The following is a 25,946-nucleotide window of genomic DNA, read 5'->3' on the forward strand; positions in this document are numbered from 1 at the left end:
GAACAAGCCAAGGTCGGTAATGAGCAGTCGTAGGTTGGGATCAGGCAGAAGCGTAATCGATGAACAAGCCAAGGTCGGTAATGAGCAGTCACAGGTTGGGATCAGGCAGAAGCGTAATCGATGAACAAGCCAAGGTCGGTAATGAGCAGTCACAGGTTGGGATCAGGCAGAAGCGTAGTTGAAGAACAAGCCAAGGTCGGTAATGAGCAGTCGTAGGTTGGGATCAGGCAGAAGTGTAGTCGAAGAACAAGCCAAGGTCTGTAATGAGCAGTCGTAGGTTGGGATCAGACAGAAGAGTAGTCGAGGAACAAGCCAAGGACGGTAGTGCGCAGTCGCAGGTTGGGATCAGGCAGAAGCGTAATCGAGGAACAAGCCAAGGTCGGTAATGAGCAGTCGTAGGTTGGGATCAGGCAGAAGTGTAGTCGAAGAACAAGCCAAGGTCTGTAATGAGCAGTCGCAGCTTGGGATCAGACAGAAGAGTAGTCGAGGAACAAGCCAAGGACGGTAGTGCGCAGTCGCAGGTTGGGATCAGGCAGAAGCATAGTCGAAGAACAAGCCAAGGTCAGCAATGAGCAGTCACAGGTTGAGATCAGGCAGAAGTTTAGTCAAGAACAAGCAAAGGTCAGTAATGAGCAGTCACAGGTTGGGATAAGGCAGAAGCGTAGTCAAAAACAAGCCAAGGTCGGTAATGAGCAGTCGCAGGTTGGGATCAGGCAGAAGCGTAGTTGAGAACAAGCCAAGGGTCAATAACGAGTGGTAGCAAAATATGGATAATAACAGAGATGACAAGGAGCAAGATACTGGCTGGAGAGCACAATAATCTGGCAAACAGGAAGTGCAGAGACACTCCTTATATCAGGAAGTTCATGGAAGGAGCAAAGGGTTCAAGGTTCATGACAAACAAGGTCAAGGCAGGATCATCCAAATAACTGTCAAGGGAGCTGTCCAGCATTCCAGGTGGCTCAGCAAGAAGAAACATTACCACTCGCTGCAGAAGGTCCAGGTTTGGACCCAGGGTCTGACACCCAGTGCTGACCTTCTTCTCCACTTAATAAGCTTCTGAAACCTCTAGAGGCTGCAGATGGTAAAGTTAGTGCATCGAGAGAATCTTGTAGAGGGGAAAAAGATGAAATGTGAGGAGCAGGAGTGTGGGCCTTTTGCTGCAGACTGGTATCATTGAGGAGTTGCTCCCATGGAGAATTGTGGTGCAGATTTATGCATCTCCTCATGCTTGTGGTACCAAATTGGATGGTAGTTTTAATACTGCTGATATGCTAAAGGTAGGCCACACCAGTTTTGCCAGCAGCAGATGTGTTAAACAAGGCCCAGACTACAGAGCTCTGTGAACCGGCACTGGGGACAGCAGTGCCCTGTGCCCAATAGGGCAATACCGTTCAGCGGATTAGCATGGATGCTCCTTCTAGTCCTCTGCAAGATGCTCCTGGATACAATTCTCCTTTGTTGCTCTGGCTCCTTTTAAACCTGCCTGGCATTGTTTGTGGATACAGGGAGTTTCAGTATATGTGTGTGTGTATGTGTATGTGTATGTGTTTATGTATGTATGTATATGTGTGTGTATATATATATATATATATACTATATTGCCAAAATTATTGGGTTGACTGCCTTTACACATGCATGACCTTTAATGGCATCCCAGTCTTAGTCCATAGGATTCAGTATTGAGTTGGCCCCACCCATTGCAGCTATAACAGCTTCAACTCTTCTGGGAAGGCCGTCCACAAGGTTTAGGAGGGTGTTTATGGGAAGGTTGGACCATTCTTCCAGAAGCACATTTTTGAGGTCAGGCACTAATGTCGGACAAGAAGGCCTGGATCGCAGTCTCCGCTTTAATTCATCCCAAAGGTGTTCTATCAGGTTGAGGTCAGGACTCTGTGCAGGCCAGTCAAGTTCTTCCTCCCCAAACTGGCTCCTCCATGTCTTTATGGACCTTGCTTTGTGCACTGGAATGCAGTCAATTAGAAGGGGCCATCCCCAAATTGCTCCCACAAATTGTCCAAAATGTCTTGGTATGCTGACATCTTAGGAGTTCCCTTCACTGGAACTAGGGGGACAAGCCTAACCTCTGGAAAAACAACCAAACACCATAACCCCCCCTCCACCAAACTTTACACTTGGCACAATGCAGTCAGGCAAGTACCATTCTCCTGGCAACTGCCAAACCCATACATGTCCATCGTATTGCTAGACAGAGAAGCATGATTGAACAGAGAACACGTCTCCACTGCTCTAGAGTCCAGTGGCAGCATGCTTTACACCACTGAATCTGATGCTTTGCATTGCACTTGGTGATGTAAGGCTTGGATGCAGCTGATTTTTATAATATATTAATAATGTATTTCATATTTTTTTTTAGGGTTAGAGGGTTAAGGTTGGGGGGTAATTATTTATTTATTATTACATATTATTTATTTAGTTATTTATTATTTATCTATGAGGTTTTGTATTTATTTTTGTAATTATTTTATTTATTTTACATTTATTTATTCATATGTTATTACTAGCGCGTTTCTATTAATTTCAAGGGGAATAAAAACGCACCAAAACCATGTAAGTCTGCTCAATATGAGCTACAAAAAACCTCCAGAATTTGTTTGAGCTTCAGGAGCTTGGCTTCAGGCAACTTGGAGTGGAGATTGGAACCATCTCCATTAAGAATAATTGATTTTTTTTCTCCTCAAAGGGGTTGGAGCTTCCAGCTATAAAACATTCAGATGTGAATGCGGTCTGAGGCCATAGAAGAACCCCTTTGGATATGGGATGACCTGTAGAGGGTGTTGGCTCTTAGAGTTTTGTCAGGAAAACTTGTCAGGCAAGTTAACCCCTTAACCCTGAATCCATCCACCTAACAGGTCATCCTGAGGACACAGCGTACACAACATTGTACAACATTTTCACAAGAAAGACAGTAGACTTGACCCAGATAACTGAGGAACTTGAGTCGGCATAGAAAAAAAAAAACATGAACCCTTTGGAAGTACCTGCTGACATGTGGAACCTTTACAGTGTCATACTGGTGGAACAGGATGAAAATATAGAACTTATTATGCAGCAAACTCTGCAAAATTTGCAGGTGAGGCCCACTTTGTGTGGCATCTTTGCATTGCTGGAGTACCAGAACTGGTCCAGGGTGGTGGTATAGACTGGTAATGCAAGCAGTCCAGCAAACATAGCTGAAGCTAATGACGGCAGGATTCAGTAATAATGGCAGGTCAGCAGCAGTGGTAGGAGCTGCGATTATTGCCAGTCCAGCAGAGGTTTGGAGCTTGTATTGGTGGCAGTGACAGGCAAGTAAGGTGGCAGGAGCTAGTAATAATGACAGGCCAACAGAGGTTGCAGGATCTGGTCATGGTGGCAGTCTAGTAGATGTGGCAGGAGCTGTCAATGGTAAAAGGTGACAATAAAAAGTTTAGTTGGTAACATTAGCTGAATGGGGTTTTGTATTCTTTACTGATCCAGGGCTGGTTCATCTCTGATGGGGGGCACAGTCTCTGATGGGGGTGCTGCTTCAGATTGAGTGCGGCTTCGAAAGAGTGCGATGCAGTTAAACACAGCAGTTGAACTAAAGCAGGAGAACTTAAGCAGCAGGAAGACACTACAACAGCAAGAAACTCTACTGCATGCTGGACAGACTGCAAGCAATCACCCTGGGAAACCTCTCTTACATACCTGAGTCCCACTCCGTGTACCTTTATATAATACGCCCCTCTTCTCCTCTTCATATTACTATCCTCTGTTCCCAAATCTCATTTCTTTACCCCTCTGCTCCACCCCAAAACTTGTACATCTCCCCCTCATTGCTATCATCTCCCTACTACTGCTCTCATCACCCCCCCAAAATGCCTCTTCTACTCCTCCTTCTCATTTTCCTCTCCTCTGTTCCCAAAATCCATTCACTATATCCCTCTGCTCCTCCTAAACATTTGTATATTGTGTCCTCACTGCTTCCTTCACCCCTCTATGGCACCCACCACCTCCTCCTATCACTCCACTCTCCCACTGACCCCAACACCTCCACTAGTAGTTTATCACGCTCCTGCACATCCCGCTCCCATGCCACCTTTCTCACCCTTCTCCTCCTCCTAGCCGCTGGGGACATCTCCCCGAATCCTGGCCCTCCACCACCTCCCTCACCCGCACAACACCCTCCCGCCTCCACGTCCTACCGCAACCCCCGCAACCTAGTATCTGTCCCCCTGCTCCCTAAAATCTCCCCCCCGTTTTCATGTGCCATCCACGACCTTTTTGTTTCCCGCTTCCTCAACCTCCTAGCGATCACGGAAACCTGGATCCAGCCCACTGACTCTACCTCCCCTGCTGCACTCTCCTATGGAGGTCTCACCTGGACCCACTCACCCAGACCTAACGGTCGTAAAGGTGGTGGGGTTGGTCTGCTCCTGTCACCGCAGAGCACCTTCCGAGTCCTCCCAAACCCCCCCTCCCTATCCTTCTCCTCCTTCGAGGCCCACTGCATCAGACTATTCTCCCCAACCCCCCTGAAGATTGCTGTGATATACCGGCCTCCTGGATCCATACCCCGCTTCCTGGATGACTTTTCCTCCTGGCTACCCTTCTTCCTCTCCTCTGAGCTACCCACCATCATTCTTGGGGATTTCAACATCCCTGTCAACCTCGACAACCCGGCCACATCCCATCTCCTCCACTTAACCTCCTCCTTTCCACTTGCACAGTGCATACAATCCACCACCCACTCCAACGGTAATATTCTTGATCTTGTCTTCTCCAACCACTGCACTCCCCACAACCTCACTAACACCCCCTTTCCTCTCTCTGACCACAACCTGATTACCTTCTCTATCTCCTCGTCCCCCAACGCCTACCCCTCCAAATGTCACACTACTACCAGCCGTAACCTCCACAACCTTAACCCTGCCCCCCTCCACTCTGCAGCTGATCAACTACATGACAGCATCCTCCCCCTGTCCTGCCCCGACTTGGCTATGACTGCCTACAACAACGTGCTGTCAACAGCCCTTGACTCACTAGCGCCTTTAACCACACGCAACATCAGACCCCGACCGCTCCAGCCCTGGCAGACTGATCACACCAAAACCCTCAAACGACACAGTCGTGCCCTGGAGCGACTATGGCGCAAAACACAATCCCAACAAGCCTTCACCCACTACAAATCTGCCTTCCGCACCTACACCTCCTCCCTCCACGCAGCCAAACAAGCCTACTTCCTGACCCTCATCAAGACCCTCTCCTCCAACCCTCGCCGACTCTTCTCCACCTTCAACTCTCTACTCTCTCCACCCCCACCTCCACCCAGCACCTCACTCACCGCCCTTGAGATTGCCAATCACTTCAAAAACAAGATTGACACAATTCGCAAGGACATTGCCGCAACTCACTCGCCCTCTCAACCCGTCCCCTCTCACACAGCTACCCCCTCATCCCCCCTCCCCCTCGACATTACCCGCAGGGACTTCGTCGCTGCTCAAACTCTCTCCAACCCCGTTCCCCCTCACTCAGCTACCTCCTCATCACCCCTCTCCCACGGCCCCACCACTGCCCTGACCTCCTCTTCCACCCCACCCTACATTCCTCATACTGAAGCTCCCCCAACACGCCACACCTTTGACCTTACTACCATCGAGGAAGTCTCCAAGATCCTCTCTGATGCCCACCTCACCACCTGCCCCCTCGACCCTATCCCCTCACAATTCCTACGACCTCCCTCCCCCTCCATCCTACGCTCCCTCACCCACATCTTTAATCTCTCCCTCTCCTCTGGCACTTTCCCCTCCCCACTGAAGCATGCACACATCACCCCCATACTTAAAAAGCCCTCCCTGGACCCCAATGACCCGAACAACCTCAGACCCATCTCCCTGCTCCCACTTACATCTAAACTCCTCGAGCGCTTCGTCTACACCCGCCTATGCTCTCACCTCAACGACAACAACCTCCTCGATCCCCTACAGTCTGGCTTCCGTCCCCTACACTCCACCGAAACCGCCTTACTCAAACTCTCCAATGACCTTCTAACCGCCAAAGCTAATGGCCACTATTCAGTGCTCCTACTCCTTGACCTCTCTGCGGCCTTCGACACAGTTGACCACCCCTCCTCCTCAAAAAACTACACTCCCTCGGCCTCAGAGATTCTGCTCTCTCCTGGCTCTCATCCTACCTGTCACAACGCTCTTTCAGCGTTACCTATAATGCTACCACCTCCCCCTCACTCCCCCTCTCTGTTGGGGTCCCTCAAGGCTCTGTCCTCTGGCCCCTTCTCTTCTCCATCTACACCTCCTCCCTTGGCCAACTCACACACTCTCATGGCTTCAACTACCACCTCTATGCCGACGACACACAAATCTATCTCTCAACCCCCCACCTCACCCCCTCGGTCTCTGCCCGAATCACACACCTACTGAGCGACATATCAGATTGGATGTCGCTCCACTTCCTTCAACTGAATCTCTCCAAAACTGAGTTTCTTGTCTTCCCCCCAGCCCGAACCCCACCCCCCATTGACTTCTCCATCACATCCAACAACGCTACCATCAAACCCGCCCTGCAGGCCAGAGTACTTGGTGTCATTCTGGACTCCAACCTATCCTTCCAGCCCCAAGTCCAATCTTTAACAAACTCGTGCAGACTCCACCTCCGCAACATCGCCAAAATCCGCACGTTCCTAACCCCAGAAACCACTAAACAGCTCATCCACTCCCTCATCATATCACGATTCGACTACTGCAACTTCCTCCTCACTGGCCTGCCTCGCCGCTGGCTATCCCCGCTTCAGTCGATCCTGAATATGGCTGCCAGACTCATTCACCTTTCCAACAGCTCCGTTTCCGCCACCCCCCCTCTGCCAACCCTCCACTGGCTTCCGATTGCGCAACAGATCAAATTCAAAATCCTAACACTGACGTACAAAGCTGTCCACCATACTGCCCCGAACTACATCACCGACCTAATATCCAAGTACCACCCAGCACGCACACTCCGCTCCTCACAAGACCTCCTTCTCTCTAGCTCCCTGGTCTCCTCCTCCCATGCCTGCCTCCAGGACTTCTCCAGGGTGTCACCCATCCTCTGGAACTCCCTGCCCCAACCCATCAGATTATCACCTACTCTCCTTTAGGTGCACCCTGAAAACCCATCTCTTCAGGGAAGCCTACCCCCTGCTAACTTGACCGACCTCCTCCACTCTTCCTACCACTCCATCCCCCACAGCTATCTCCTCCTGTACCACTATCCCGTCCCTTCTAGATTGTAAGCTCGAAAGAGCAGGGCCCTCGATCCCCTCATGTTTTGCATTGTATTGGTATTGTTCTGTCACATGTTCTGTCCCCCTTTGTAATGTACAGCGCTGAGTGAACTATCGGCGCTTTATAAATACTGTATAATAATAATAATAATAATTTTTCTTTTTATATGAGCCATGCTACAGTGTCTATGGACAAGTGGCTTTGTCTATCTGTAACAAAACTGTCTGCTTTGCTGAAGGCCCTCTCAGACAGCACATTGGCTGAAAGGAATGTCAAAGGCCTCAGGATCTATTGTGCAAGTCCTGCCCAGTGGCTCAGCCTGACCACACAACAGTCTACAGGGTCCTCACTTCTAAGAGTGTCCACAATAGGCCTGCACCCCAAGTAGTCTGTAATTATATGGTGATGCGGTGCTGTCCATGACTGCTGCCTGCAGCCAGGTCATCTGCTGTGGTTGGAAAATTAATTGTAAACATGCATGCCAAAAAAGTCTCTGGGGTTAAAGGTTAAAGAGGCCACCGTATGATTTCTCCTTCTTTCAGGGATTTTGGGATTATAGGCTTGTTGGCATGAGAGAAGATGCTGTCATTATCTGTGGCCTAGAGCTTCTTACACTGCACTTCTTATAATTTTTTTGCTCCCTCTGGGATGGTAGCATAAGAAATTGCAATGTTTCCCTTGTATTAGGAATGAAAAAGTTTTGTCACCCAGAAATAATCCATCTCCTTCGTGGCCAAAATTCTGGGGTCCTTGTGCAGGCATTTCAGTATGAAAGAACCCATTTTACAAATTAGTTGCAACAGAGGACCTCCTTGGTGTTGCTGAGGACCTCAGTGTCCTCACAAATTCTTGCCCCTCTCATCTACAACTCCTGGGGTTTAGGAGGAATGAAATGTCCACCTGAAAGTCTGCCCTATTTTCTCCTTCTCTGCATACCAATCTTCTTCCCTCTTGTATTCCTCCTCTGCCTCCTCCAACTTCTTTCTTAGGCTCCTTTCACATGGATATTCCAATTCAGTCCACCTGCCCATTTTTCAGGCAGACCTAATCAGAACCTCTATTCTCCTCTATGCAGCAGGTAGAAACAGACATGTTTTTTGGAGGGACGGCGGCCATTTTCCTGGTTGGAAAATTTATTAAAATGCTGGTAACCATCCAAAACATTGTACGAGTAACTTGTAATTAAACAGGGTGATTTTATTACTTAAATACTACACTATGAGTGGCCTTTCTCTTTTATTCCTTATCTAAATATTGGATGGGAGTCTTCTTTTAGGACCGTTTTCAGATGTTTAAAGGGAAGATTGATATCCATCTAGATGAGGATTGCTGCTTCCATGTTCTACACATATTCATCTCCCATTTGAGTTGCCTATATTGACGGGTGTATTTTGGTCAGTTTCTGGTAATGGCTGAACCATTCAGGTGTCCTGTGATTGTGGATCATGAGAATTACATTTGTGACTTCTTAACTGGAATTTTTTCTGATTTATTGCACTTTGTTTTCTTGATTAGCACTGCAATTTTATTTATTTTCTATAACCAGACATGTCCATTTACACCTGCCGACATCCAATTTGATCCACCAAAAAGGCCACAAAGCCACATTTTTTTTAAATTTGACAGCTGGCGAGGAGTGAGAAGATCCTCCTCTAGCTGTTAAAGTGGGGAGCAGGGGCAGGTCAGCTCGTAACATGTTACACCCTGAATATGGGTATAATATGTAACATGTTACAAAAGGTGAATTTATCCTTGAAGTAATAGCACTGCCCCCTACCTTTGGTTGGTGCTCATTTTGTGAGTGGTCAGGTCAGAAAGAACCCCTGTGGGTTAGGAAAAGATTGCCTAGCATAGGGATAGGTTCCTGTTGAGGAGGGACAGACTAAGCACTGTTGCCTTGTCTCGGGCAACAGCCCATCCTTACTCAGGTGCCCCGGTATGCCTTCCACCTGCCTCCTCTGTCGAATGCTGTTGGGTGTCCACAGCATGCACGGATTTCTTCTGTACAGTTCACTGGCCTGGTGCAGCTGTATTTGCAGCCTCTGTTATATTGCCTCAATATCCTCACATTAATATACTTTGCTGCAACATCTGGTCTCCGTGTGAATTCTCTTCCCTGCGTGTGCTGAGCCCCACTCACAACCTAAAGGGGCCAAATGCTATTTTGGCCTATTGCAGGACATCCTGGACACCATGGCACCTACTGCAACATCTGGTCTCCGTGTGAGTTCTCTTCCCTGCGGGTGCTGAGCCCCACTCATGACCTAAACTGGCCAAATGCTATTTTGCAGGACATCCTGAAAACCATGGCACCTAACTAAGGACCATTTCACCACCAAATTCATGTGTCAGGCAAAGTACATGTGTGAGTTCTCCCAGAAGGTTGGTGCCATTGTCACACACTACCTTGCCTTGTACATATGACATGGGGTCAACCATCTCTCAGCCTGCCTCTGAACAGCTGTCAGAATCTCTGGCACAGTGTGGCTCCTCTTCCTCAGGCCTTATGCTAATGCAGCATTGCAGCATTTTGCCTCGGCTGTTGCATAGGCTCTGGGGTGCTAGAAGTGACTGGTGGTTTGGAGGAGTGAAAGGATATAGATATTGAGAGAAAGGGGGTAGAAACACCAAGGTACAAAACATGTGGGGAGCATCACTACCTGCCAAAAGATCCAACCACTATGTAGTAAAGGAGATGTAGTGCTTCTACTCATGTTTGCTGGACTGTGACCACCCTGCAGATAGAGAGGTCTAGCGACACAGATACATTTCCTCCTATATGCTATTGGAGGGCAGGAATGGCTTTCTGCTTATAATAATGGAGGCTGGACACCTGCCACTGTGGTGTATCACAGTCCATAAACTCATGGAAGGTGGCTAGTTCCATTCGCTGAAATGCAAGCATCTGCAAAGCCAGCAGTTTTGCCAAGCTGACTTTGGAAACCCTGGGCATGATGACAATTCTTTCTTTAGCTCCGGTAGTTGTGGAAGAGACATCTGTCTGGTCAAAGTTGCTGCTAAAGATGATGTGGTTGGTGTTGGAGACTTGTGATGAGATTTGAGCCTGTACTTGACCCTGCTCAGCAAAGCCCAGTGCTGACCATCCTGATAAGCTGCTGATAAGCCACTCTATAAGCTTCTGAAACCTTTTGAGAAAATTTCCTCCCTATTGCTAGATACTGAAGTTGTTGTGGTTGTTGTACCTGGAGAATCTTGTGGAGGGGAGGGAGATGAAATGTGACAAACAAGAACAGATATGCCTTTTGCTGTGGACAGGGATTGCTGAGATGCTGCTCCTCCTGTGATCCAAATGTATGTGTCTTCCCTTGCATGGAGTACCAAAATGGAGGTAGTTTTACCACAGTAGATACATTGCAGGCAGAGGCTGCAGAAAACACCAGTGCTGTTGGCAGCAGATGTGTTCAAAAAAGGCCCAGACCGCAGAGTTCAATGAGAACCTGACCTGAGGATGGCCGTGGCATGTGCCAATGGGACAGTTCCATCCAGTGGAATTAGATGGCTGCTCCCTCCAGTCCTCTGCAAACTGCCCTTGGACACAATCCTCCCTTGCTGCTGTTCTTCTTCTTCCTGACTTTCCTCACCCCAAGTCTTTGGCAACCCACATATGTTCTGATTCTCCCTTTAGACCTGTCTGGCATTTTTAACACAGGAAATCACCTTACATATAAGGCCCCCTATCAAGATAGCATCTGACAGATTGAAAATACCATTCTCGAGTGTTCATGAGAATTCAGGTCAACTTGCCAGCCAGCTTGTCAACAACCGAATTAACCTAACAGTATGAGTTAAAAACGGGTTTAGTTAGCACACATTTGCAAATGCATACGTAAACCACAGAGCCACGTCACGGCACCCTGATATTCTGTGGTCCTAACTCTACAAATTTTGAGAGCCCCCATAGTAAAAACACATGTATTTAATGGATAGATCAAGGGCATGGGAACCTGAGGGAGCCCACCCCTCTTTAAAGGCACAGGAGCGCACTGGACACCCAGCATGTAGCACAATGGCAGCCAGGGTGTCCTAGTGCACCCACTCACCTACAATTCAGCAGTACAAAAAATGGCCACTGCCCCAGCCTATAACTGGCTTTTGCAGAAAGGACACATTAACGGGCGACACATGTCAAATAGAAGGAGAAAAGAAAGTTCCAAGTCAACTGCCATTGTGCTACATGCTGGGTATCCAGTGCGCTCCTGTGCCTTTAAAGAGGGGTGAGCTCCCTCAGGTTCACCTGCCCTTGATCTATCCATTAAATACATGTGCCTCTACTATGGGGGCTATCAAAATTTGTAGAGTTAGGACCACAGATTATCGGGGTGTCGTGACGTGGCTCTGTGGCTTACATATGTATTTTCAAATGTGTGCTAACTAAACCCCTGTTTTTAACGCATACTGTTAGGTAGGTTAATTCGGTTGTTGGCAAGCTAGCCGGAATGTTGACTTGGATCTTTCTTTTCTCCTTTTTTTGACATGCATTGCCCGTTCATGTGTCCTTGCTGCAAAAACCAATTATAGACTGGGGCAGTGGCCATTTTTTGTACTGTTCATGAGAATCCAGCAGGGACAAGCTGAGATTTGAACCATCTATGGGCAGGCTGATTGTAACCAATTGTGCAACTTGGATACATCCAGCCAGTCTAATATTTCATGCTATTACTTCCAGTGGCTTTAGCCGCTAGCGATTACTGTCTTCTCTTGGCAGGGACGGTTCCTTCCAATGCAACGCCCACCAGGAGAACACAACAACTGAGTGGGAGGGATTTTCTCAACAGTGGTTTCAGGAAAGAAAATCGCATTATCTACATCTACAGGCTTTAAATCACATGATGCAGCACATATGACAGGGAAGGTATTTTTTTTTTTACTCAAAACTGTAATTTGGCAATACAGTAAACATAAACATTTTGACATACAGTAAATATACAAAATGTAGTTCACAAACACATTCTCCAGTACTCAAAAAGGACAGTCGCCAGACTGGGATATAGTGCAGGGCTGTTGTTTCCTCCAAGACAGTGCTTTGGATGTGCAGCCCTCCTCAGACAGGGGAATCCAACCATGAACTGAAAAAGAACACACAGGGGGTGCAAATGCCTAGTGCATTACCCAAGGTTTATTGAGACAAACCAAAAAAGCCAATTTCATATTCACAAAGGACAGAAGTAATATGCATGACAACAATTTCTGACGGTCAACCAAGGTGGCAACAGATTCCCAACTATTGTTGATGTTGGCAAGTTGACGCCTTTCAGGGATGCAGATGTGCCCCCAAAATATGTTCTTTTTCATACAAAGTGTCATACATAAAGAATCAACACACTCAGTCATGTGCAAAGATAAGTGTCTATTACTCTACATCCCTTTGGCTTCTCTGAAAGTTTATATTGCATCAATCATTTCCAATATGAAGTACAATTAATGTTGGTTGTTTCCCAAGTTTACACATTTTTAGACTTCTCTTATCTCCTACTTGTTCATTCCACAAAGTCTTATCTTTTATATTAATTAGAAACATAGTAGATGCTATTATACTTTTGTAATGGGCGGGTCCGAAGAAAATACATTAATCTGTAATTAGAGTGCAAGCTGTATTGGTTCCTGGGCAGCTATTGCCGCTTACAGTTTTTGGTATCCTCAGCTTTTAGTTCCGGTCCGTGGAACGCAGTTGAGAGTGGATCATTTTGCTGTCTGTTGCTATATAAGGTGTGATGGACGTTGTAGGCCACGCCCCTGACAATGCCATTTATGACAAAATGCGTAGGGTGACGCTTCGCCCTCTGGCGTCATCATGCCATGTACTGCGGCCATTTTGTCAGTTGGAAACAATAGCAAATTTATATGCTTATACTACTATTGGTTTGTAAGTGCATCTTCTTCTATTAAACATTGCATTTCCTTAATACTATGCCTTGAGGAGCTTCTGTTTCTCTGTAAGGGAATTCCCGTGAATAGACATGCGCATACGTACAGAAATGCACGATCATGCACGTGCACACGCACGGCAAAGATTGGCACCAGATGGACTATTTAAAAGGTGCCTCTGCCTGTGCTGAGTGCTGACTGGTCTTCAGCTGTTCCCCATTTCCTGCTTGTTCCTGTGTGTGATTTCCTTGTTGCTGACCCGGCTTGTTCCTGACCTGACTCTGATTACTCTCCTGCTTGATACTGGTTCCTGACTTCGGCTCTGCTGATGACTTTGGCTTGCTTCTGATTTGGTACCTCGCTGTCCTCCTGTTGATGACCCCAGCTATTCCTATGACATTGCTCCTCTCTCCCATCCCAGCTTCCTGCCTTAGCTGGTGCACACCTGGCGACCTACCATACCAGCCCTGCATATCGCTACTGTTTCTGAATCAGAGGTTCATCAGTCTTCCAAAGTCTCCAACTGCAAGAGCTGCAAACATATGCTGGTGCTCTTGTCCCCCTGGTCCCTAGACAACCTCTGTTCCACTTCCAGTGGGGTCAGGGCTAGTGACACAACTGAGGCTGACCTTGTCATTTCAGTCTCCAATCAGGTAAGTGACATTCTCTTTTACATGCATCTTAACATCCTGAGATGGTTTAATGAAGTATAACCTTTATGGTATAAATTGTGGAGTTGTCTTTTGGTGGAGAAGCTCTATGTTCCTATATTTCCATCCGTATTTTGTAACCATCATTTTGAACTACAACCTTTGTGGTATGAGCTGTGGTGGTGCCTTCAGGTGGAGAAGATATATGCAAAATTATTTTGTTATACCTTTTTTTTATTGTTTTTACAATTTTTTTTTATGAGCCACATTGGGAGGCTTTGGTGAAATATTAGGGGTCTAAACAGACCTCTGATGTTCCACCTTTGGGACAGAGCAAAGAGATTGAGGCCACAACCCTAAATTTCCTTCTCTGCAGCCTCAGCTGCACAGAATTAGTGGACAGGAATAGCTCTGTATAAAGCTTCCTGTCCATTCATAAACTGAAGCATAGTACATACAGTTTACTATGTTTCAGTTATGAATGGACAGAGTCAGTGATTGCTACCAATCACTGATTGTCCATTCAGAAAAGGAAGGTGCCTATAAATGACATTTACCAGCCCCTACTCTGCTCTCCATCCTGACAGATCCCCCGCAGCTAACTGCAGGAGAGGGGAGGAAGAACCTGGCAGAACTGTGGAAGAGGGGTGGCCAGGAAAGAGTTTGGGGGGGGGGCTGAGAGCATGGGGGCCAAGGAATACAGGGGGTGGAGAGCGCAGCAGCAGGAAAGTAGAGAGCATGGAGATAGAGAGCAGGGGAGGGCTGAAGATCAGGGGGGACAGAGTGGGGCAGCAGAAAAAAACTGGAAAGGAGAAGTGGCAGGGGTGGCTGAAAATAGAGGAATAGATCCTTATTTTCCTCTTGCAGCCACTGAATGCCTGCGGTAGGGAGAGGAGGAGAAGCCAGCATTCAGTGGCTGCAGGGGAAACACATAGAGATTGGTTCCTATAGGAAGCTGCTCCTGCCACTCCTTCGATCCAGGCATACATGGGGGCCGCATGGTCCCTTTACAGCATGGACCCAGGTCGCAATTATGACCCTTGTGACCCCTGTAGGTACGCCCCGATCAGTGTCAATATAAGTGTTGGATCCCAATGGGGCTGACTCCGTTTTGATCAGTAGGGGTGCAGGCAGGTGCAGTCTCCTTTCTTTACTGTGGGTTGTACCTTCTGTAGTGCTGCTGCAGCTGGAAAGGAATTCAGGAGAACCCTTGGTCCCCTGGGGTGGTGTTCTGGTCTATTCTGCATTCAGGTGACTCCTGGTGGCCATCTTGGGTCAGCAGAGCCTTTTTGAATTTCTGCCCCCAGATTTTGCCAAGCATTTATGAAGTAGATGGTATTTGGAAAGATACCAGGTGATTGTTGCAGAGAGAGGTCCTGGACAATTAGGGACAGGCTAGGGACATGCCATTCCGTATAGGAATCCTCCCCATTGGGTCTGGACTGGCCAGGCCACATTTCACCTTCTGAGACAGATGCTGTCAGTGCAGCCAAACCTGCTGTATTCTCAGTGGGCACAGAGCCAAGCCCGCTCTGTTTTATGGGTGGCCATGGAGTAAATGGTCTTCCCTGTCCTTTTTCACTCAGCCACTCCCATTCCAATCTGCCTAGATGGAGGGAGACAGATCCCTTCTGTTTTTTGTGAACTTAGATTGTATTGGAGATAGGTGGATGTAAACGGTCTGTTTATGCCCACCGGTCTATAGGGGGTTAATAGACCATCCAATAGTTTTGAATATATAGAGTAAGCACACCACATAGCCAAAATGCTTTAGCAGATGACATACTGGGTTAGCTGTACCTGCTGGGTGATTCTATGTACTGTATATGTCTAATACAAACTAAAGCAGTTTGGCTATGTGGTGTGCTTATTCTATACATCAACCGCTTCCCGTCTGCCCTATAGCAGAAATACTGCTACAGGGCGGCATGGGTGCACAAAATCATGTATATACAGGGGCGGACTGACCATTTGGAAACTCGGGCAGTGCCCGAGGGCCTGGGGTTAGTAGGGGGCACCATGAGATGCCCCTGGTACCTTTTTCATAGGCTTTTTTGAGTTTGGGCAAGGACACAGGGGCCCCATGATCCCCTATTGCCTGGGGGCCCCATGAGTTGTCAGTCCGCCCCTGGTATATACTGTATACGTTATTTTGCATCTCCGAGTAGGGGGCACACACGAGGTGCACACACGCCATACCTGCGCCGCCGTTTGCAGCTGCGGCTGTCAGTCACCAGGTTCCAGCTGGTGGTTACCCTGCGGCGCCCGGTGATTGCTGAGGATCTTTGATAGGGAGGAGAACTGTTTGTAAGTAAAACTGTTCTCCTCCCTGTCAGCTTGTGCACACTGCTTTGCATGGCTGTGCAAAGCACATCCATACAAAGCAGTGTGCTTGCAGTTACGCAAACAGCCCCATAGTAAAACAGCACACAGTTAACCCTTTGATCACCCCTCATGTTAATCCCTTCCTGCCCAGTGCCATTAGTACAATGTCAGTATTTTTATTTAGCACTGATCACTGTATTGGTGTCACTGGGAATGTCAGTGACACCAAGTCAGCTCCCCCCCAGTGTCAGAACGCCTGCCACAGTCCTGCTATAAGTTGCTGATCTTTGCCATTACTAGTAAAAATAAAAAAAAATCCCAGTATCTATACCGCCATTTGTAAACATTTTTTCAGCAAAGACATGGAGCGGAATACATTTTTGCTGAAATTTATGCCGAAATTTGATATTTTTACATTTTTTTACTGGACATGTTTAATAGCAAAAAGTCAAAAATATTGTTTGTTTCTCAAAATTGTCGGTCTTTTTTTTTTTTTTATAGCGCAAAAAAAAAAAAACACAGAGGTGATCATATACCACCGAAACAAAGCTCTATTATGGGGAGAAAATGATGTCCATTTCATTTGGGTGCGGCGTTCCATGGCTGCGCAATTGTCAGTTAAAGTAACGCAGTGCCGTAACAAAAAAAAAATGGCCTGGTCAGGAGGGGGGAATCCTCTGGAGGGCAAGGGGTTCAAAACTATTGTACTAGCAGAGTGATCCACTGTGGAGAGGTTTAAGCACCCTAAATGATAACATATTGCTGGTTGCTGAATAGTGTCGTTAATAGACCGGCCAATCAGGCCCACTTGAAAAACCAACAGCTGGATCGGACCCACCATGTGACAGGGGCCTTAGACCTCATGAACACTGAATGGTTGCCCAGCTGTTCGAAATGCTTTTTCTCCCGACAGTAGAAAAGCAGCTTCAAAAAGCCACATTTTTTGCAGGTGCATTTATGTGCCTCACGTGCTTGGGCATTCATTCGTTTTATTGGCCAGAACATTCATTATTCAGCTTCCAGTTTTTTTCTTTTTCAAAGATTTAATTGAACAAGCTGAAGTTAGAAACAGGGGCAGACTGACAACTCATGGGGCCCCCCGGCAATAGGGGATCATGGGGCTCCTGTGTCCTTGCCCAAACTCAAAGCCTATGAAAAAGGTACCAGGGGCATCTCATGGGGCCCCCTACTGACCCCGGGCCCTCCAAATGGTCAGTCCGCCCCTGGTTGATTTTACACTCTCCAGTTTATGTAAATCAACCCCATAGGCTAACATGAAGGGGTAATTAAAGGCAGAAAAAAAGTCAAACGCTTGCAAAACAAGCATTTTTTATCTGCAGTGACTATGAAGCATTATGGTCAGTGCATATGTTAAGTGACAGGGTGCTTTAGGTAAGATTTGAGATGACCCCTTTTAAATTTTTTCTGCCCTGATGTGTGCAAGTCCCACATGAAGGGTCCAATCAAGTCTACCTGGCAGTTTTTTCAGGTGGATCTGATCAGACCCTCCAATCACCCCTATGGATCGGTCGGTGTAAAAGGACTAGATTGTTCGTTTACACCCACCTACCTCCAATAACATACAGATCCCCAGTTGATCATAATGAGGTCCTCAATGTGTGAAAGGGCCTTAGCCAAAACAGCCCATTGAGGAATGGGAATGTTATTACTTAGAAAATGTTACCACCTAAACAATATAGGTGCAGCCTATAATGTTTGGGTGGGAAGAAAGGGAACGCATTTAGTAGTATTGATTAGGTGTGATTTTTATTTATAGGTCTGCTTGGATCGGCTTGGAAACTGATAGATTTTAGCACGTCCTATCTATTTTCCCCAGCTTTTTGTTTTGTCAGTTTTCCTCACCCTTTTGAGCCATTCTGCCTGAAATTCTTTATTTTTAAATGAATATATCAGGGGGTTCACTAATGGGGTACATAAAGAGTTTACAATTGTAAAAGTGTTATTGGCTTGAGGTGTTGCAGCTCCAGCAGGCAATGCATAGGCACCAAGTCCGAGACCGAACTGCATGGAGAACACAATGAGGTGGGAGCTACATGTGGAGAAGGTCTTCTTCCTGCCGGAGGATGTGGGAATTTTAAGGATTGCACGAATTATAAACATGTATGATACAAAAACAGACAAAACTGTGCCCAATATCAGAAAAGCACTTATTAGAGCAGTAAGGAAATGGGCATATGTTGTATCAGAGGTGGCCAGGCCCACGAATGGAGAAGAGTCACAGAAGAAATGGAATATTGTGTTATGGCCACAAAATTGTAACTGGCTAAAAACAAAGGACATTACACCTGCAAATCCAATCGAAATAATCCAAAAAGCAATGACGGCTCGGAGATAGATGATATTATTCACAAAAGAAGAATAACGTAATGGATGGCAAACAGCCAAGTATCGGTCATAGGACATCATAGCATAATGGAAACATCCAACATCTCCGGCAGTTGCATACACCAGTAAATGTACAATGCATCCGGTTACAGTGGTGGTCGGTCGCTCAGCAATGATATAATAGAGCATCACTGGAACCAAATTTGTAATGCTCACCAGTTCATAGACACACATGCTTTGAATTAAGAAAAACATGGGTGCCTTAAGGCAAGTGCTACTCCATATTATATACAGTTGTGACCAAAATTATTCAACCCCCAATGCTGTAAAGGGGTTTAGGGACTATAGTGTACATTTGGAATTGTATTCAGAATCAAATCCTACAAGGACGTTGTAACTACCCAAATGCAACTAAAATGACATCAATTGTTTATGTAATACAGTAGTAAATGGTTCTTATGTGGTTTCTTCATTGCCACAATTATTCAACCCCTTAAAGACTACCACTCTGAAGAACAGAGGTTCATACAGGTGCTTTCCATCAGGTATTGAAAACACCTGTGGATGTCACCGAGCAGCAATCAAGCATAATAAGCACCAATTAGGCAGCTTTAAAATGACTGTGATACTCAGCTCCTTCTAGACATTTACTGGTGTGGTTACAAACATGGTGAAGGCAAGAGAATGGTCCAGGAAGACAAGAGAAGAGGTGATTTCTCTTCACAGGAAGGGCAATGGCTATAAGAAGATTGCAAAGATGTTAAACATACCAAGAGACACCTTAGGAAGCATCATTCGCAAATTCAAGGCAAAGGGCACTGTTGAAACGCTACCTGGTCGTGGCAGAAAGAAGATGCTGACTTCGACTGCTGTGCGCTACCTGAAGCGTAGAGTGGAGAGAAGTCCCCGTGTGACTGCTGAGGAACTGAGAAAAGATTTGTCAGATGTGGGTACAGAAGTTTCAGCCCAGACAATAAGACGCACACTGCGTAATGAAGGCCTCCGTGCCAGAACTCCCAGGCGTACCCCCTTGCTGTCTCCAAAGAATAAGAAGAGTCGACTGCAGTATGCCAAAAGCCATGTGGACAAACCACAAAAGTTGTGGGATAGTGTTCTGTGGACTGATGAAACAAAATTAGAACTGTTTGGGCCCATGGATCAACGCTATGTTTGGAGGAGGAAGAACAAGGCCTATGATGAAAAGAACACCTTGCCTACTGTGAAGCATGGTGGAGGGTCAATCATGCTTTGGGGCTGTTTTGCTTCTGCAGGTACAGGGAAGCTTCAGCGTGTGCAAGGTACCATGAATTCTCTTCAGTACCAGGAGATATTGGATGGAAACGTGATGCAGTCCGTCACACACCTGAGGCTTGGGAGACGTTGGACCTTTCAACAGGACAATGATCCCAAGCATACCTCCAAGTCCACTAGAGCATGGTTGCAGAGGAAAGGCTGGAACATTTTGGAGTGGCCATCGCAGTCACCAGACTTAAATCCGATTGAGAACCTCTGGTGGGACTTAAAGAAAGCAGTTGCAGTGCGCAAGCCTAAGAATGTGACTGAACTGGAGGCCTTTGCCCATGAAGAATGGGCGAAGATACCCGTAGATCGCTGCAAGACACTTGTGTCAAGCTATGCTTCACGTTTAAAAGCTGTTATAACTGTAAAAGGATGCTGTACTAAGTACTAAGATTGAATGTCACTTGGGGGTTGAATAAAACTGATAATGCTGTGAGCACAGAAAAGACATTTGTGGTTATTTCATTATAACTGTTATGTTATATTTGTCTGACCTACAAGTGCCTCTTTAATGTAAATGTAAGCAAGATGACTGAATGATCAAAAGCAATGTCAAACTGGCCAAAACACTCAATTTCAGTGGGGGTTGAATAATTTTGGTCACAACTGTAGATGATCATTACATTTGCACTGCAGATCAAAAGGTAAATGATGAGGAACAGAATGAATATTGGAACCCGGAAGACATGATAAGGTTTAAATCCAATGATTACAATTTCAGTGATGGCTGTGCAGTTCTCAGGATACACCGTCTATGGAGGAGACAATCATACATCATATACAATATTCTGCAGATCAAAAGATGCATTTGCACTGTGATTTTGGCTTGCTGTGGTTAACCAATTCAGCTCTCACCCCTATACACCACCAACTGATCAGAACAAGTGTCACATTTCTGCCAGGCCTAAAGATTGGCCAGCACTCCCACCCAGCAACCTTGGCCAGCACTCCTGCCCAGCAACCTTGGCCAGCACTCCTGCCCAGTAACCTTGGCCAGCACTCCTGCCCAGTAACCTTGGCCAGCACTCCTGCCCAGTAACCTTGGCCAGCACTCCTGCCTAGTAACCTTGGCCAGCACTCCTGCCTAGTAACCTTGGACAGCACTCCCGCCCAGCAATCTTGGCTAGCACTCCCGCCTAGTAACCTTGGCCAGCACTCCCACCCAACAACCTTGGCCAGCACTCCCGCCTAGTAACCTTGGCCAGCACTCCCGCCTAGTAACCTTGGCCGGCACTCCCGCCCAGCAACCTTGGCCGGCACTCCCGCCCAGCAACCTTGGCCGGCACTCCCGCCCAGCAACCTTGGCCGGCACTCCCGCCCAGCAACCTTGGCCGGCACTCCCGCCCAGCAACCTTGGCCGGCACTCCCGCCCAGCAACCTTGGCCGGCACTCCCGCCCAGCAACCTTGGCCGGCACTCCCGCCCAGCAACCTTGGCCGGCACTCTCACCCAGCTACCTTGCCCAGCACTCCTGGTCAGAAACCTTGCCCAGCAACTTTGGCCATTACTCCCACCCAGCAACCTTGGCTGGCCCTCCCGCCCAGCAACTTTAGCCAGCAATCAAGCCTAGCAACCTTGACCAGCATTCACACCCAGCAACGTTGGACAGCACTCCTGCTCAGAGCAAATGTCACATTTCTGCCGGGCCTATTGATTGGCCAGCACGCCCGCTCAGTAACCTTGGTTAGTACTCCCAGCTAGTAACCTTGGACAGCACTCCCACCCAGTAACCTTGGCCAGCACTCCTGTCCAGCAACCTTGGCCAGCACTCCTGTCCAGCAACCTTGGCCAGCACTCCTGTCCAGCAACCTTGGCCAGCACTCCTGTCCAGCAACCTTGGCCAGCACTCCTGTCCAGCAACCTTGGCCAGCACTCCTGTCCAGCAACCTTGGCCAGCACTCCTGCCCAAGAACCTTGTCCGGCATTTCCACCCAGCTACCTTGCACAGCACTCCTGGTCAGCAACCTTGGCCAGCACTCCCGCCCAGCAACCTTGACCAGCACTTCCACTCAGTAACCTTGGCCGGCACTCCCACCCAGCAACCTTGGCTGGCCCTCCCGCCTAGCAACCTTAGCCAGCACTCAAGCCCAGCAACGTTGGACAGCACTCCTGCTCAGAGCAAATGTCACATTTCTGCCGGGCCTATTGATTGGCCAGCACTCCCGCTCAGTAACCTTGGTTATTACTCCCGCCCAGTAACCTTGGATAACACTCCCGCTCAGTAACCTTGGACAGCACTCCCACCCAGATACCTTGGGCAGCACTCCCACCCAGCAACTTTGGCCAGCACTCTAGCCTAGCGACCTTGGCCAGCACTCACCCCCAGCAATGTTGATCAGCTCTCCTACCCAGAGCAAATGTCACATTTCAGCCAGGCCTATTGATTGGCCAGCACTCCTGCCCAGTAACCTTGGCTAGCACTCCTGCTCAGGAAACGTTCAAAATCACTCCTTACCAGCAACCTGGGCCAGCACTCCCACCCAGCAACCTTGGCTAGCACTTTCACCCAGCACTCCTGCCCAGCAATGTTGGGCAGCATCTCCCACCCAGCAATCTTGGCCGGTACTTCTGCCCAGCAACCTTGCCATCACCCCTGCCCAGGAACCTTGGCCAGAAATCCCCACCTAGCAACCATTGCAGGCACTCCCTCCCAGCAACCTTGGCCAGCACTTCTGCCCAGGAACTGTTCTGGACTCACAGAATGTAACAGGAAGGCCTGAACATATAATCTTTACATGGGCATGAGGGAAGACATTTTGTTCTATATATTCTATTTTCATGGTTTCTGAACACAGATTTCAAGAGCATTCCAAAGTTCTTACAGCTTATGTTCCCAGGTTATAAATTTGGGGAAAGTATGATGGTATCAGACCGTTACAAGATAAAGACTAGGCATGTTTATCCTTTACCAAGTTGTAGGATAAACGGATGAATCCATGTACAGATTGAACAGAGTACAAAAGAACTGTTAACAATGATTTTTTTTTTCTCCACGAACCTCTGGAGAAAGAGTGCATATTAAACTTTACATTGTATATGGTGTTATTATTATTTGACAGGAATATTTTATCCAAAAATGTAAATTGTAATATTATTAGTATTGCATGAAGCGAATACTTGCTAACTTAAGTAATTCAGGTTTTATATTACTATATTCAATTTCCACATACGTATATTTTTTTATCTATATTAATTGGTTTTAACAATTAATACATAATGCTGTATTGTGGATATTACTTTCAACATTATAAAGAATCAGTTTGAGTTTGTTGTATTACAACGTTGTTATGTTACAAAAGTCATGAGGTAGTAAGAAGTTTCAGTAAAATGACCTCATCTTTTTGTAGGATATATAGGTAGATTTTTTCTTCCCCAGAATCACTTAAAGTAATACATTATTTGCAGTGACATGGACACCAGTCTGTCTGAAACCAAACATGGCAGAAAGGCAGTTATCTCTTAACCTCTTCCCGTCCAGCGCATGCCGATAAACGTCTGGACGGGAGTGCTACCGATGTGGGGGGACATTTCTAAATGTCCACCCACATTCATTGCCTGTGCGCATTCCCTGGGAATCACGTGTGATCACTGATTGGTCAATCTCCACCCAGCAACCTTGGCCAGCACTCCTGACCACTGGGCCAATGTGTTTCTCAGGTGGTGCAAGTTGAGGTACTTGTTTTAACATTAGTGGAAGTCATTTTATCCTAGATAGATGGAGTTAACTAGTACTGCATATTAAGGGGGGGGTTAATGGATCTGGTATTCATATATATATAAAAAAAGAAATAGATTGGCTTGTTATGCCCTGATGAAGAAGGTAGATGGAGCTTTGAAATGCATGGGTTACAGTGGAAGCCAAGTTTTTGAGGAAGGAAAGGACCATAAACTGTTGGGTTCCGAGCATACTGTTTTATATCTGGTACCTAGTTATTCAACACAACCTCATCTTTTATTTTGTACAAATGCCTGTAATACATTTGTATTACAATGTGTTTGTGTGCATTGAAATTCTGCACACGCATCAGAAAGAACCCCTATTTCTTTTTATCTTTTTCAAACATCACTGGAACAAATATCTGCTGATAATCAAAGATAATGAATTATCTTTAAGGGGGCTATATGTATAATGTTATTATTTATTTTAATGAAGATATACACCCACCGGCCGCTTTATTAGGGAGATATACACTCACCGGCCACTTTATTATTATTATTATTATTATTATACAGTATTTATAAAGCGCCAATGATTCCCTCAGCGCTGTACATTACAAAGGGGGCAGAACATGTGACAGAATACCAATACAATGCAAAACATGAGGGGATTGAGGGCCCTGCTCTTTCGAGCTTACAATCTAGGAGGGAGGGGATGGTGGCACAGGAGGAGATAGCTGTGGGGGATGGAGTGGTAGGAAGAGTGGAGGAGGTCGGCAAATTAGCAGGGGGTGGGGTAGGCTTCCCTGAAGAGGTGGGTTTTCAGGGTGCGCCTAAAGGAGAGGAGAGTAGGTGAGTATCTGATGGGTTGGGGCAGGGAGTTCCAGAGGATAGGTGACACCCTGGAGAAGTCCTGAAGGTGGGCATGGAAGGAGGAGACCAGGGAACTAGAGAGAAGGAGGTCTTGTGAGGAGCGGAGTGTGTGTGCTGGGTGGTACTTGGATATTAGGTCGGTGATGTAGTTCGGGGTAGTATGGTGGACAGCTTTGTACGCCAGTGTTAGGATTTTGAATTTGATCCATTGCGCAATCGGAAGCCAGTGGAGGAATTGGCAGAGGGGGGTGGCGGACACTGGGTGGAAGCCAGTGGAGGGATTGGCAGAGAGGGGTGGAGGACACTGAGTGGAGGCCAGTGGAGGGATTGGCAGAGGGGGGTGGAGGACACTGAGTGGAAGCCAGTGGAGAGATTGGCAGAGAGGGGTGGAGGACACTGAGTGGAGGCCAGTGGAGGGATTGGCAGAGGGGGGTGGAGGACACTGAGTGGAAGCCAGTGGAGAGATTGGCAGAGGGGGGTGGAGGACACTGAGTGGAGGCCAGTGGAGGAATTGGCAGAGGGGGGTGGAGGACACTGAGTGGAGGCCAGTGGAGGGATTGGCAGAGGGGGGTGGCAGAGACGGAGTGGTTGGAAAGGTGAATGAGTCTGGCAGCCGTATTCAGGATGGACTGGAGCGGGGATAGCCTGTGGCGAGGCAGGCCAGTGAGGAGGGAGTTGCAGTAGTCGAGTCGTGATATGATGAGGGAGTGGATGAGCTGTTTAGTGGTTTCTGGGGTTAGGAACGTGCGGATTTTGGCGATGTTGAGGAGGTGGAGTCTGCACGAGTTTGTTAAAGATTGGACTTGGGGCTGGAAGGATAGGTTGGAGTACAGAATGACACCAAGTACTCTGGCCTACGGGGCGGGTTTGATGGTTGCATTGTTGGACATGATGGAGAAGTCAATGGGGGGTGGTGTCCGGGCTGGGGGGAAGACAAGAAACTCGGTTTTGGAGAGGTTCAGTTTAAGGAAGTGGAGCGACATCCAGTCTGATATGTCGCTCAGTAGGTGTGTGATTCGGGCGGAGAACGAGGGGGTGAGGTGGGGGGTTGAGAGATAGATTTGTGCGTCTTTGGCATAGATATACCCTCCCCGGCTACTTTATTAGGGAGATATACACTCACCATCCACTTTATTAGGGAGATATACACTCACCATCCACTTTATTAGGGAGATATACACTCACCATCCACTTTATTAGGTGCATCTTGCTAGTACCAAGTTAGACACCCTTTTGCCTTCAGAACTGCCTTAATTGTTTGTGGCATAGATTCAACAAGGTGTTGGAAACATTCCTCAGAGATTTTGGTCCATATTGACATGACAGCTTGCCTTTCTATCATCTCGAACGTTTGCCCATTCTCCTCTGACCTCTGACATCAACAGGGCATTTTCCTCCACACAACTTCACTGGACATTTTCTCTTTTTTCGGACCATTCTCTGTAAACCTTAGATCAGCAGTTTTTTAATACTCAGACCAGCCCATCTTCCATCAACAACCATGTTACATTCAAAGTCACTTAAATCCCCTTCCTTCCCTGTTTGAACTTCAGCAGGTTATCTTCACCATGTTTAGATGCCTAAATGCATTGAGTTGCTGCCATGTTATTGTCTGATTAGCTATTTTTGTTACCAAGCAATTGAACAGGTGT

The 25,946-nt window shown here is 47.2% G+C and overlaps 1 protein-coding gene across 1 annotated transcript; it reads right to left on the reverse strand.

The window, feature by feature from the left end:
* Positions 1–17,886: 17,886 nt before the first annotated feature.
* Positions 17,887–25,500, reverse strand: LOC149460385 (olfactory receptor 6X1-like). Its single transcript, XM_089679750.1, has 3 exons — positions 25,480–25,500; positions 20,377–20,517; positions 17,887–18,757 (listed from the first exon to the last, which is right to left on the reverse strand). The coding sequence occupies exons 1-3, from the start codon at positions 25,498–25,500 to the stop codon at positions 17,945–17,947; spliced, it is 975 nt and encodes a 324-aa protein (XP_089535876.1). The 3' UTR covers positions 17,887–17,944.
* Positions 25,501–25,946: the final 446 nt, after the last annotated feature.

This window comes from Staurois parvus, unplaced genomic scaffold, assembly GCF_062004578.1.
Source record: "Staurois parvus isolate SC_StPar_1 unplaced genomic scaffold, SC_StPar_1.0 ptg000231l, whole genome shotgun sequence".
NCBI lineage: Eukaryota > Metazoa > Chordata > Amphibia > Anura > Ranidae > Staurois > Staurois parvus.